The sequence below is a fragment of the Pollachius pollachius genome (genome assembly GCF_949987615.1).
Source record: "Pollachius pollachius genome assembly, chromosome: 7".
NCBI lineage: Eukaryota > Metazoa > Chordata > Actinopteri > Gadiformes > Gadidae > Pollachius > Pollachius pollachius.
In genome coordinates this window covers 6485802-6498356 of record NC_136940.1, presented here as the reverse complement: position 1 = coordinate 6498356, position 12555 = coordinate 6485802, and the positions used below count along the sequence as shown (strand labels likewise).

The 12555-nt window shown below is 40.9% G+C and overlaps 1 protein-coding gene across 1 annotated transcript; it reads left to right on the top strand.

Annotated features, from left to right (window-relative positions):
- The first annotated feature begins 1154 nt into the window (after positions 1 to 1154).
- On the top strand, positions 1155 to 11723 carry LOC307078436 (NLR family CARD domain-containing protein 3-like). The gene is made up of 11 exons (XM_079740236.1): positions 1155 to 1286; positions 3709 to 3769; positions 3887 to 4003; positions 4178 to 4294; positions 4540 to 4598; positions 5643 to 7425; positions 7753 to 7926; positions 8400 to 8573; positions 8793 to 8966; positions 9130 to 9176; positions 9543 to 11723. The coding sequence occupies exons 2-11, from the start codon at positions 3723 to 3725 to the stop codon at positions 10091 to 10093; spliced, it is 3243 nt and encodes a 1080-aa protein (XP_079596362.1). The 5' UTR covers positions 1155 to 1286; positions 3709 to 3722; the 3' UTR covers positions 10094 to 11723.
- Positions 11724 to 12555: the final 832 nt, after the last annotated feature.

Below are 12555 nucleotides of genomic sequence, written 5' to 3'. Positions count from 1 at the left end.
CACAGCACGTTTGTGTGTGTGTGTGTGTGTGTGTAGCTTGTGGTATTGCTGCGTCTGAGTTCCTTTCAAGGAAGGTTAGCAGTATAAACTGAAATGATTACTATAGATAATAACTAGGTGGTCACTGTGCGTGCCTTTATTGTATCAAGGAACGTTCCAGTGACCTAAAAGCTCTATCTACCTCTGTTGAATTGAACATTGCATGTTATTTTCTGACTGATACTCAAAAAAAAAGACTGATAAATAGGATCTCATTCTCAGACATACAATTTGAATAACGTCATAACTAAGATCAATATCACCTAGCAAACATTTCGACTTCGATTAGAAGGACATTGACACCACCAAACCTGTAACAAGCTGCTCTTGTGCTGCATGCAATAATTAAATATTTCTTTGTGTTAAACATATTTACGACCATTAGACTTTACTTCTCAATTCCAGCAAACATTTCCTCAAACTGCGTTGTTACAAACAAGTCCAACTAGACGTCGACCCCCATGAGAACATAACTTAAGGGGATGATGATTTTGATGTGAACTTGTTTTAACTTGTAACAGAATAACCACACCTGTGATAAAGTGTCATTTAATTAATTTACTTTTTAATTTCACCCGTACTGTAAAATATGATGTGGCTTAAATGCTAAACACCTAGATCATTTGGTTGATATCAAAAGGATAGCAATATTAGGCTAGATAATCTATAATATTTATTTTAGTTATGAATACTCTAAATCAAGCATTAATGCATGTCATAATACTCTTCAACAAAGACAGATTTCAGGATATGCAGTGCACTATCCAAAACATTTTATCTTCACCCATGTAGGCCTGCATCTTCTTTAAACGACACAATTTAAATACAACTTTAATCCCCCCAGGCCTTGCAGTTGCATGGTTCAGGTGTAAACTCATGGCTGCTTCGATTACTGTATCTGTGCAGTATTCACAGCAGCTGGGAGGAAGGCACAAAAAAAAATAATACTCCTTTTTACAGAGCGCCTCTTCTGATATTGGAGGACGTTTAGTCTGTCAACCTCCGAAACAAAGGTTCCCACCTGTTTGGTGTTTGGTGGGCGGTCTTTTCCTGGAAATTGCAATCCGATCCGGCAACACGGAACTATGGCAATGGTCATTTGAATAGGCGGTGCCTGTAACCGTAGGCTACTGACTGAAAACAAAATTTAATCAACACACGACCAAATTAGCACGAGGACTTTTTCTGGAGACAAAGAACAACACCATGTAAACAACATAATCCCACAAGCCCCAAAACATTATAAGGTGAGTACAACGAATAGAAGAAATTTGATGATTTTTTACTAATGATTACTATCCATGATACATAAAATTAGGCAGACCAGATCCCAATTCACCAGATGTGGGACAAAGGCTACCTTTGTGTGGGACAATGTGAGATACCAATGAATTGAGGTAGTAATAGTCTATATATATATATATATATATATACATACATACATTTAGGGCATTTAGCAGACGCTTTTATCCAAAGCGACTTACAATAAGTGCATTTGTTACAATAAGTACATTTGTCATAAGAAGTGAAACAATATATCGCTGTCGGTACAGTAAAGATGTTCATAGAACCAAGTGCAAGTATTACAATCGCTAGGCTAACCCATTCCCCGTGTAAAGCAACGATAGCAGCTACTGTAGATGTTACACAATTAAGTACCTTGAATAAGTGCAATGTACAAGTGCCAGGACGTACAACATTCAATGGTGGCTGTGCATTGGTTTCTATGCAGAGTCGAGATGAACTCTGAACAGGTGAGTTTTGAGTCTTTTGCGGAAGCTGGTGAGCGACTCTGCGGTCCTGACATCGGTAGGGGTATATCGGGATATATATATATATATATTTCTTCTGCCCCTTTGCTTATAACAATACTATGCTTTGCCATCTGGTTGATTCAGTAAGCCTATACGTAACAGCCTGCAAAGAAACCCACCCAGCACACAACGTCTTTTGGACGTTGATATCTGGGCTAGAGGGGATTTAGCCCAGATATCAACGTCCAAAAGACGTTGTGTGCTGGGTGGGAAAACTTAACAAATATATCTTGTACGCAATTCTTAATTCAGAGCGGATGAAAACTCATTAAAAGTGTGTGTTTGTGTGTCACTCTGTTCAAGCTTGCAGAGAGTTCAATGCGGTTACGTGTTTCTAAACAATCGCAGTGTGTGTGTGCGCGCGCGCGCGCGCTATTCGATAGCCTGGTAATGTGTATAGGCCTACGTAGCGTTGTGATTGGTTCTAAGAACGTAGAGGCTTTTGTTGACAAAGGAAAGTGGCGTTTAGAGGATTTCAGACCAGGAAAAGAGTGGTATATAGCGGGTTTTGACATGAAACTATTTGATTAACGTATACTACGTGCGGAGAGCATTCACTCAATGTCTTTATCTAATTTTTGACGGAGGTGGCGTTTAGAGGCTTTTGCATCTGAACTCAACTCTTCATATAAAGACGCTAAATTCTTGTACGTTACAGGTCTTCTTCTTTGTCTTCGGTTTAGTCGGACAACGTCGACTGTGACGCAAAGCGTCAAAAAGAGCTGAAAAAAGCAGACCTGCCACACCACAGTGTGAGGCTCAGGGGCTGTAGCTGGCTGCTACTCAGTAGTAGGCCTATAATGGAAAACGGCCAAATATCAACGTTTTCAAATTCATCAATGTAATGTCCTGTTTCCGTCTTTGCCTTTTGGATTCGTTTTATTTCAATCATGTACAATAAACAGAAAAATAACTGCAGCAATGACATTTCCATAATTATATGTCTGACTAGAAGTACAAGGAATTTAAACAATTATTCGCTCCGTCCTATCTTTTAAGGTTGAACTTTTAATACAATATCAGCAGAAATGGTCTAGGACTGTGCGGTTTAATATGGTATACAAACCATTGTATACATTTTAAATTGTGTAAACACACTCGAAGCAGCAATATATAATGTGAACCGTTGACCAAAAGGAGAAATAAATAACACTTGGACTGCAAGCAATCTCGAGAGGTATTCAGCAACCAGCAACTGACCTGAGCGAATGCCCTTTTCAAGCGATTCACACACACAAAGGCTGACACAAACACAAAGACTCACGCATAAAGGCAGACAGACGGGTTTGGTAGTAGATGCCGTTTGTGTGATTTTGTGCCCCCTATGTGCAAAGTGGTGTATTACGCTAAGTGTAATTGAAACTGATTTACGGATTGAGATATCACACCAGTAACAATATTGTATCCACAGATACTCTGTGAATACATAATCCATAACATTTTGAGCTGATATGTTTTCTATTTTTACTCTGAAATCTGTTTGAATGATTCCCCAAATTTACCCCACTAACTGAAATGCATCTTTCAGGGAGATTCAATTTACCGCTTATAACATAACGTCCGTCATTTAATGAAAAAAGATCTATCTATTATATTTTTTCATATGCTGGCTGGAGGTTAATATTTCTCAATACCTACTAATCTGTAGTATATGCTCCACCTTTTACCTACGCATCACCAGCCCCTTCATATCCCTTAACGGATACGTCACTCCATCGCCTTCAGTTAGTTTCTCTGAGTCAGAAAGAGAAATGATGTGTGAATAATATATTTGGAGGAGGATATTAAGTTTGTATTACATGATTGTGATTTTATCTTCGGTACTCAAATAGAATCCACATGTGTTTGTGTCTAGGTCTCCGTTCTACTATGAATGAGGAGAAAGAGGAACATGGCCGCCAGAGCAAAGACCAGAGGTATAAGAAGAAGATCTCTTAACTGCCTGTGAATGTTGTCCACCTCAGAGCTCAGCAGTGATATATCATGAGACCTTCGTAAGTCTGAACAAAAGCTGTTTGTGTGTTTTGTTGAAGCCCAGAGCAGCAGGAGAGAGAAGATTCCCCTGGACCCAGCTGTGTCTCCATGAACAGTGACCACTCTATGCCTCATCCTGTTAATTTTCAAGATGAACGCCCTTACAGAGAGGAGGGGTAGGAGTTTAAAACAGATCAGTTTGTTGTTATTAGACTTTACTGGAACTGATGTTTACAGGTCAGGAGAAATATGTGTGTGTGTGTGTGTTGAGAAAAGGTAAGGATTTATCCAAGATTATTAAAACACAGCATCTATAAATCCACCTTACATTCCCGTTCTTGTTTTTCTAGAAGAGTCCAGCAAGAGAGAGCCGACTCCCCTGGACCCAGCTGTGTCTCCATGAAGAGTGACCAATCTATTGGTATACCTGTTAATTTTCAAGATGAACGCCCTTACAGAGAGGAGAGGTAGGAGTTTTAAACAGATCAGTTTGTTGTTATCAGACTTTACTGGAACTGATGTTTACAGGTCAGGAGAAATACGTGTGTGTGTGTGTGTGTGTGTGTGTGTGTGTGTGTGTGTGTGTGTGTGTGTGTGTGTGTGTGTGTGTGTGTGTGTGTGTGTGTGTGTGTTGAGAAAAGGTAAGAATTCATCCAAGATTATTAAAACACAGCATCTATCAATCCACCTTACATTCTTGTTTTTCTTGAAGAGTCCAGCAAGAGAGAGAAGACGTGGATAGTAAGAAAGTGGAGCAGATGATGTGGGGAGGTAAGACACTCTTATCATGAGTATCAGTTTAAATGGTTTGATCCAGATATGCAGGGGTATTGTGGAGGTATCAGGTGAAATGGTTTGATCCAGATAGGTATGGTTATTGTGGGGTTATCAGTTTAAATGTTTTGATCAAGAGTTATTATGGGTCAATCACAGGGGTGGGCAACTTTAATAGTGGGGAGGGCCACTAAAGTTTCATACATTGTCCACTAGATTGCGCACCTGCCCTCTCACCAGTAGGATACTGTTAACACCACCACTCAAATTGCCTCTGCTAGTTCCAAATAATAATAATAATAATACAATACATTAGCAATTATTATTGAGTGTAATTTCAATTTCAAATTATTTGAGTGATGCTTCTATTACTTACTTACTATTTATGAACTTAAATAAAGCGATACTAATTAACAAACAAAAATCCACATCCCTGAGTGCTAAATATGCATTTCAGTGTATTATTGTGTCCTAAAAGTTTGACAAAAGTTATAATGAAGGGTTTTTAACTGCATCTCCACATGCCTCTGACATCTTTCAAATCGGCATGTACGATAAGTTATTCATTGAAATGCATTTAATAATGCTTTTATTACATGCATGTATAACTTAATTAAAGCTGTACTATGCCTGCTGCCACAACATTAGAGCATGTGCAGGCCGGACAACGTTACAAAAGCACTTGTTGTTCAAGAGCGCGCTCTATTGGTCGATTGTAGTAATTACAACGGATCATGTTAATTTGCGTCCTTTCACTATCAACTATCCCGCGGGCCGTATTAAGTGACCCATGTCAACAGTTGCCAATGTCTGGTTTCTCAGGTTAAAGAATGTTAAACAATAAACTGCAGATCAGCAGCAGAATAACCCATTGGAAGAGATGCAACACTCTTGTTATATCAGCATAGAAAGTCACTTTCTTCTGATACTCAACAATGATATCACTGCTTAGCATGTTATGAGACTCATAATATGTATCATTGCATGATATTGATGAGGAAATATCGTGTTTGAATATGTGTACTGGTTTTTCTAATCTAGGAACTGTTGCTGTCGAGTGCCAACATAAAATCAAGTATCATCTGAGGAAGATTTTCAAGTGTGTGTTTGAGGGAATCGCTAAAGCAGGACAGCCAACGGGTCTGAATGACTTCTACACCGAGCTCTCCATCACAGAGAGAGGCAGTGGAGAGGTCAACAAGGAACATGAGGTCAGACTGATTGAAAAAGCTTCCAGGAAACCAGCAAAGGAGGAAACACCAATAAAATGTGAAGACATCTTTAAACCCTTACCTGGACGAGATCAGTCAATCAGGACAATGATGACAACTGGAGTGGCTGGTATTGGAAAAACCGTCTTAACACACAAGTTCACTCTGGACTGGGCTGAAGGCAAACACAACCACGACATACACTTCACATTTCTCCTCACTTTCAGAGAGCTGAATTTACTGAAAGGGAAAGAGTTTAGCTTGGTTGAACTTCTTCATCACTTCTTTAATGAAACCAAAGAAGCAGGAATCTGCAGATACGATCAGTTCCAAATCGTCTTCATCTTGGATGGTCTGGATGAGTGTCGACTTCCTCTGGACTTCAAGAACAACCAGATCTGGACTGATGTTACAAAGCCGACCTCGGTGGATGTGGTGCTGACCAACCTCATCAGGGGCAACCTGCTTCCCTCCGCTCGCATCTGGATAACCACACGACCGGCGGCAGCCAATCAGATCCCTGCTGATTGTGTTGACATGGTTACAGAGGTGAGAGGGTTCACCGACCCACGGAAGGAGGAGTACTTCAGGAAGAGATTCAGAGAAGAGACGCTGGCCAGCACAATCATCTCCCACATCAAGGCATCACGAAGCCTCCACATCATGTGTCACATCCCAGTCTTCTGTTGGATCAGTGCTACAGTTCTGGAGGACTGCTTTAAAACATCCCAGAGAGGAGAAAAGATTCCCAAGACTTTGACTCAGATATACAGCCACTTCCTGAGGGTTCAGTCAATACAGGGGGACAGGAAGTACCATGGGAGAGCTGCAACAGATCCACACTGGAGTTCAGAGAGCAGGGAGATCATCGCTTCCCTGGGAAAACTGGCTTTTAACCAGCTGGAGAAATGCAACCTGATCTTCTATGAGGCAGACCTGGCAGAGTGTGACATCGATATAAGAGAAGCCTCAGTGTCCTCAGGAGTGTTCACCCAGGTCTTTAAAGAGGAGTGTGGGCTGTACCAGGACAAGGTGTTCTGCTTTGTCCATCTGAGCCTCCAGGAGTTTCTGGCTGCCCTTCATGTCTTTCTGTTCTTCATCGACACTGGGATCAATCTGCTCTCAGAAGAAAAACCAACCTCTAGGGATGATGAATTCCTCCTCTACCAGAGTGCTGTGGACAAGGCCTTACAGAGTAAGAATGGACACCTGGACTTGTTCCTCCGATTCCTTCTGGGCCTTTCTCTAGAGACCAATCAAATGCTCCTACGAGGTCTACTGAGAGGGACAGGAAGTGGCTCACAGACCAATGAGGAAACTGTGTCTTACATCAAAGAGAAGATGAGTGAAGATCTCTCTCCAGAGAGAAGCATCAATCTGTTCCACTGTCTGAATGAGCTGAATGATAGTTCTCTAGTGGAGGAGATCCAACAGTACCTGACATCAGGAAGACTCTCCAGAAAAAAACTCTCCCCTGCTCAGTGGTCTGCTCTGGTCTTCATCTTAATGTCATCTGAGGAGGAACTGGACGTTTTTGACCTGAAGAAATACTCTGCTTCAGAGGAGGGTCTTCGGAGGCTGATGCCAGTGGTCAAAGCCTCCAAAATATCTCTGTAGGTTTACTATTTTCATGTAGTACATTTCACCCAACACCATATACATAATTCTAGAATATAATATATATATATATATATATATATATATATAATTCTAATATAAAATCTCTGTAGGTCCCCTTATAACATGTATTACAAAACACACAACCGAAAAATATTAATTGTTCATTGCAGTATTATATAGAAAACATTCCACAAAGCTATTATATTTATTACAATGCAAAATTAACCTTTTTAATATCACATTTATTCGTTAAACTGTTTTAGTTCTAATAAAACATTTCAACGCAGTTCCTAACATTCCCCTTTTTATTTTGTGTGAAGGCTAATTGACTGTCAGCTGTCAGAGAGATGCTGTGAAGCTCTGGCCTCAGTTCTCAGCTCCAACTCCTCTAGTCTGAGAGAGCTGGACCTGAGTATCAATGATCTGCAGGATTCAGGAGTGAAGCTGCTCTCTTCTGGACTGGGGAATCCATACTGTACACTGGAAACTCTAAGGTCAGTTTAACTCAATATGCAAACAGTTACACTAAATGGTTCCATATCAGTCATCATCATTTTATTCCGACAGCTCAATATATAATTTAATAGGAATAACTCAACACATTTCTATTATTGTTGCCATGAAAGTATTAGGTCTACGTTTTTTAATTATATTTTACCGATGTAAGATGTTTGTTGTTTTATTCCTATCCTACTCTTTACCATGTAGTCATGAAAAGTAATGTGGAGTTTACAGCTGTTTAGTAAAGTTTTATAACAGCCTCTTCCTAAAACAGGCTTTTTCAGGTCAGTATAATCATTTTGTTGAATATTTGTACATATTTTTGACGGCTAACTATTACCATTTGAAGATATATCTTTTTACATTGGCTAAACTGCTTCTGTATTCATTATGGGGAAAAAAAGAGTAAAAGACTTGCGTTGTTTATAAACAGTTCCTCACATGTTCCTGCTTATTTTGTGGGAAGGCTGAATGGCTGTCATTTGTCAGAGAGATGCTGTGAAGCTCTGGCCTCAGTTCTCAGCTCCAACTCCTCTAGTCTGAGAGAGCTGGACCTGAGTACCAATGATCTGCAGGATTCAGGAGTGAAGCTGCTGTCTGCTGGACTGGGGAGTCCACACTGTACCCTGGAAACTCTCAGGTCAGTTTTACTCAATGTGTGTACAGTTACATAAAAAAGTCCCATATCAGAGGACATGTAACAGATTTAAATCCATACAAATTAAAACAAACTCCTAAATATAGCATATTCATTAGAATAACTAATATTAACTCTGTGTGTGTGTGTGTGTGTGTGTGTGTGTGTGTGTGTGTGTGTGTGTGTGTGTGTGTGTGTGTGTGTGTGTGTGTGTGTGTGTAGCTTGTCTGGCTGCATGGTCACACAGAAAGGCTGTGCTTCTCTGGCCTCAGCTCTGAGCTCCAACCCCTCCCATCTGAGAGAGCTGGACCTGAGCTATAATAACCCAGGAGACTCAGGAGCTGCGCTGCTCTCTGCTGGACTGAAGGATCAACGCTGGAGACTGGACACTCTCAGGTATGGGGAGGACAGCTAAACACTCAGTGACAATGTCTCCAATAAGTATGAAGTGGTTCCAAAGCTGTAACCCATGTTGTGTAGAAAGCTATGAGAGCAGATTTTGAATGTAAATGTTTCCATGTTTAAAGAAACATGCTGCTCTCACTTTGTTTACCCCCAGTGTGGAGCACGGTGGAGTGTGGAGGCTGAAACCAGGTCTAAAGAAGTGTAAGTGTCTGTTTAGTTTGATTCATCACAACACACACAAACTATTGAAATGGGAAGTCCATCTATACAGCAGTAGGTGATGTCCATTAAAATCTTTTTAAAACAATTTTTAGGCTTATTATTATAAATATTAGTACAGTTGAGGTGGTTCGGTATCTGGTAAGGATTAAAAAACAATTGCTTGAACTATTGCTTATGAAGTCCATTTCAGTACCTATCAGATGATTTTTTTTTTCTATGTTAATGTTTGTGCGGATACATCATCAGCAACAAAGTGGCAGATAGGGAATAAGAGGTATTCAAAAAATGTAGTGGTGATGATGAATAATGGGATAGCAGCCTAATCATGTCCTGTTCTACCGTCAGATGCCTGTGAACTCGCTTTGGACCCGAACACAGCCCACAGACATCTCTCTGTGTCTGAGGACCACAGAGAGGTGAAACAGCTTGGAAAGAAACAGATATATCCTGATCACCCAGAGAGATTTGACGACTGTGAGCAGGTGTTGTGTAGAGAGGGTCTGACTGGCCGCTGTTACTGGGAGGTAGAATGGAAAGGAGATGTTTATATAGGAGTGACATACAGAGGGATCACGAGAGGATTAAGTCCTCACAGCGAGCTTGGAGGAAACGACAGGTCTTGGAGTCTTCATTGTTCTGCTGATGGTTACTCTGCCTTGTACAACAACAGTAGTACAGTCATAGATCTCCCCCCAGCTGGCTCTACCAGAGTCGGAGTGTATCTAGACCGGCCCGCTGGCACTCTGTCCTTCTACAGAGTGACCCCAGATGTAGGAGGGTCCTCAGACACACTGACGCACATCCACACCTTCCATTCCACATTCACCCAGGAGGACCTCCTCCCTGGGTTTTGGTATGGGAGATCTGGATCCTCTGTGTCTCTGTGTTGGTGGTAGTGACACACACTCTCTCACTCACTCACTCACTCACATTAAAACACACACACAAAAGAAATCTTTATAATGTTGATGCATGATTGTGGACTATATGGAAATCCCAGGTCTTCAGGAAATGTTTGTGGTCGCTGTGTCATAATTCAGCTTAATATTCAATATATTGTTGCTAATGGCACACTCATTAACGGGAAACTGTCATCTGGCACTGCAAGTCAAAAAGGTTGCTGACCCCTGTTCTACAGAGTGTGAGATGTAGCAGGGTCCTTAGAAACACTGACACACATCCACACCTTCAAGTCCACATCCACAGAGAACCTCCTCCCTGTGCTAGGGTTATGGGGTGAATGTTCCTCAGTGTCTTTGTGTGGCCTTACATTGGCATTGACATTGACACGCACACACGCACGTGCGTGGGTGCGTGCGTGCGTGTCAATCACCTTAAAAGGGTGACGTCTTGTTAGGGGCGGGTTCGTGGACGAGGCAGTCGAAAACAGAAGTTGTTACCAGGGGAAGCGCAAAGTTGGAAAACTGTCTCGAAGATGTCCGAGCAGTTGTTGGTGGATTCGTGTTCTTTGGCGTAAATCAGTTTGGGGTTTTCTCCCTGGGAGGAATTTGGGTTCGCACTACCTCAGCAACGATCTGGCAAGGAGTCCAAGCCGTGCTGAGATTGTTTCCTTCCTGTTCGCATTTGAACTACTGGGCAGAGCAGCAGGGCTAAAACTAAAGGCTATGCAAAGAATCGCTTTTCCTATATCGTCTCGGGTCGGGATTGCCTGCTCGCTCCTATAATCACAATAGCTTTTCTGTATATGAATGAATTCCACCCCCACCAAATATCTGTCGGTAGCTAGAGTTTCTATTACCAGCCCTAGGATTTATGTTACACATATTGTTTATTTCGACTTATTTTATTTAATTTACTTAATTTGCTGTGGGGTTTAAGTCTGTTATTTATTAACCTGTATAGATCGTGTGTAACGATGCAGAGTCCCTTGTTTGTTTTCCTTTTTGTTGTGTTTAATAACCGTCTCTTTCTTTTTGTACAAGTTTTGGTTTACTTATGTTAGATCGTAACCTGTGTGAATACTCCTGTTCCTGGTGCCTGGTTTTGTTTTGCTGTTGGACTTTTTGTATGTGAAAATCGTTGCTTCTTGGAATAACTTGATTTAATTTACTACGTCGATACTTATTTTTCTAGAAGTTTTCCTGATCATTTCATTCTGAGTGAAACATGCAGTAGCTTAAGGTTGGCAGACACACATAGTGATAGTAATATAGTAGTGAGTAGGGGGTTGTTTAAAAGTTTATCATGAAACGTTTGTTTGTGAGGACCAGTTATCTTGGATTATATGCATCTGGACCCGCGGAGAGATACAACACTATTTGTGTTGATTAAATACTTGCATCCACTCCAAATGCTTCATTTTATTTGGCTTCTGAAAAGTGTAGCATGATAGATCATCATAGGGTTACCTAAGCAGGATTCACAAAATGAAAAGGTAATATGTTTTGAAAATGGAACATGATTTAAAGCAGATTTGATATTGTTAATAAATGCATGTAGCCTTTAGGAAAGACTGATGATTGATGTTCCTGTTGTGAATGACTTTAAACTGAATAAAGATATATATTTTTTGGTATCACTATTATACTTAAACAACTCAGTGAGCCAACTGAATGTTCTTGTGTGTTCAGCCGATGACTTGTCGTTTCTTCAGTTAAAATTGAGCAGTTTCTCCAGAGCTCAGCTCTCTGTTGGTTACCATAGCAGCACACCTGGAATTTCTTTCCAGTAACAGTTCAAAGATTTAAAGATCCTCCTTCATTGTTTTCCTTATTAGTTCCCTACATCCCTTTTTGTTTCCCGGGTGACTTCCCTTTGAAAAAGGTACCCAAAGTGACAAGAAAAGTGCTCCTAAACAGTAAAATCCCTTTCATTACTTACCTCAGCAATGGTGCTCTCAATGTCCTTGCATTCTTCCCCAGCCTCACTCTCAAGCTAGATGTCAAGAGAGGTGGTGGAGGGATAATTATTTATTGAGCAGCATATATTCTTTCATTGATAGTGATTCTGCAGGTAAATACAACTGATCTGAAATACCATGTTGGGACTTTGCAAATTACGCTACCCAAAGTTCCAAGCAGTAGGCATCCTTAAACAACTATCTGATGGGGAAGCAACTGCAAACAATTTTGTGACCCGGTTTATTCATGGGACAGCCAGGCTTTTATCTGTCAAAACGGGGAGCCCCTGGCCATTACAAGGGGCTCAGCTGTAAGCTTACTGAAGTTAACTGATTACTACCAGTGATTGCTTACTTTTCAAATATGCAGACAGAGAGATAGCTGATGCCAGTCAGGTCCACACTGCTCTGAAGCACTGCATTGAAAAGTGCCGGGATGATTTATACCAAACGGTTCAAGAGAAACAAGCTGAAGGCCTCATCGAAGAGCTGGAGCAA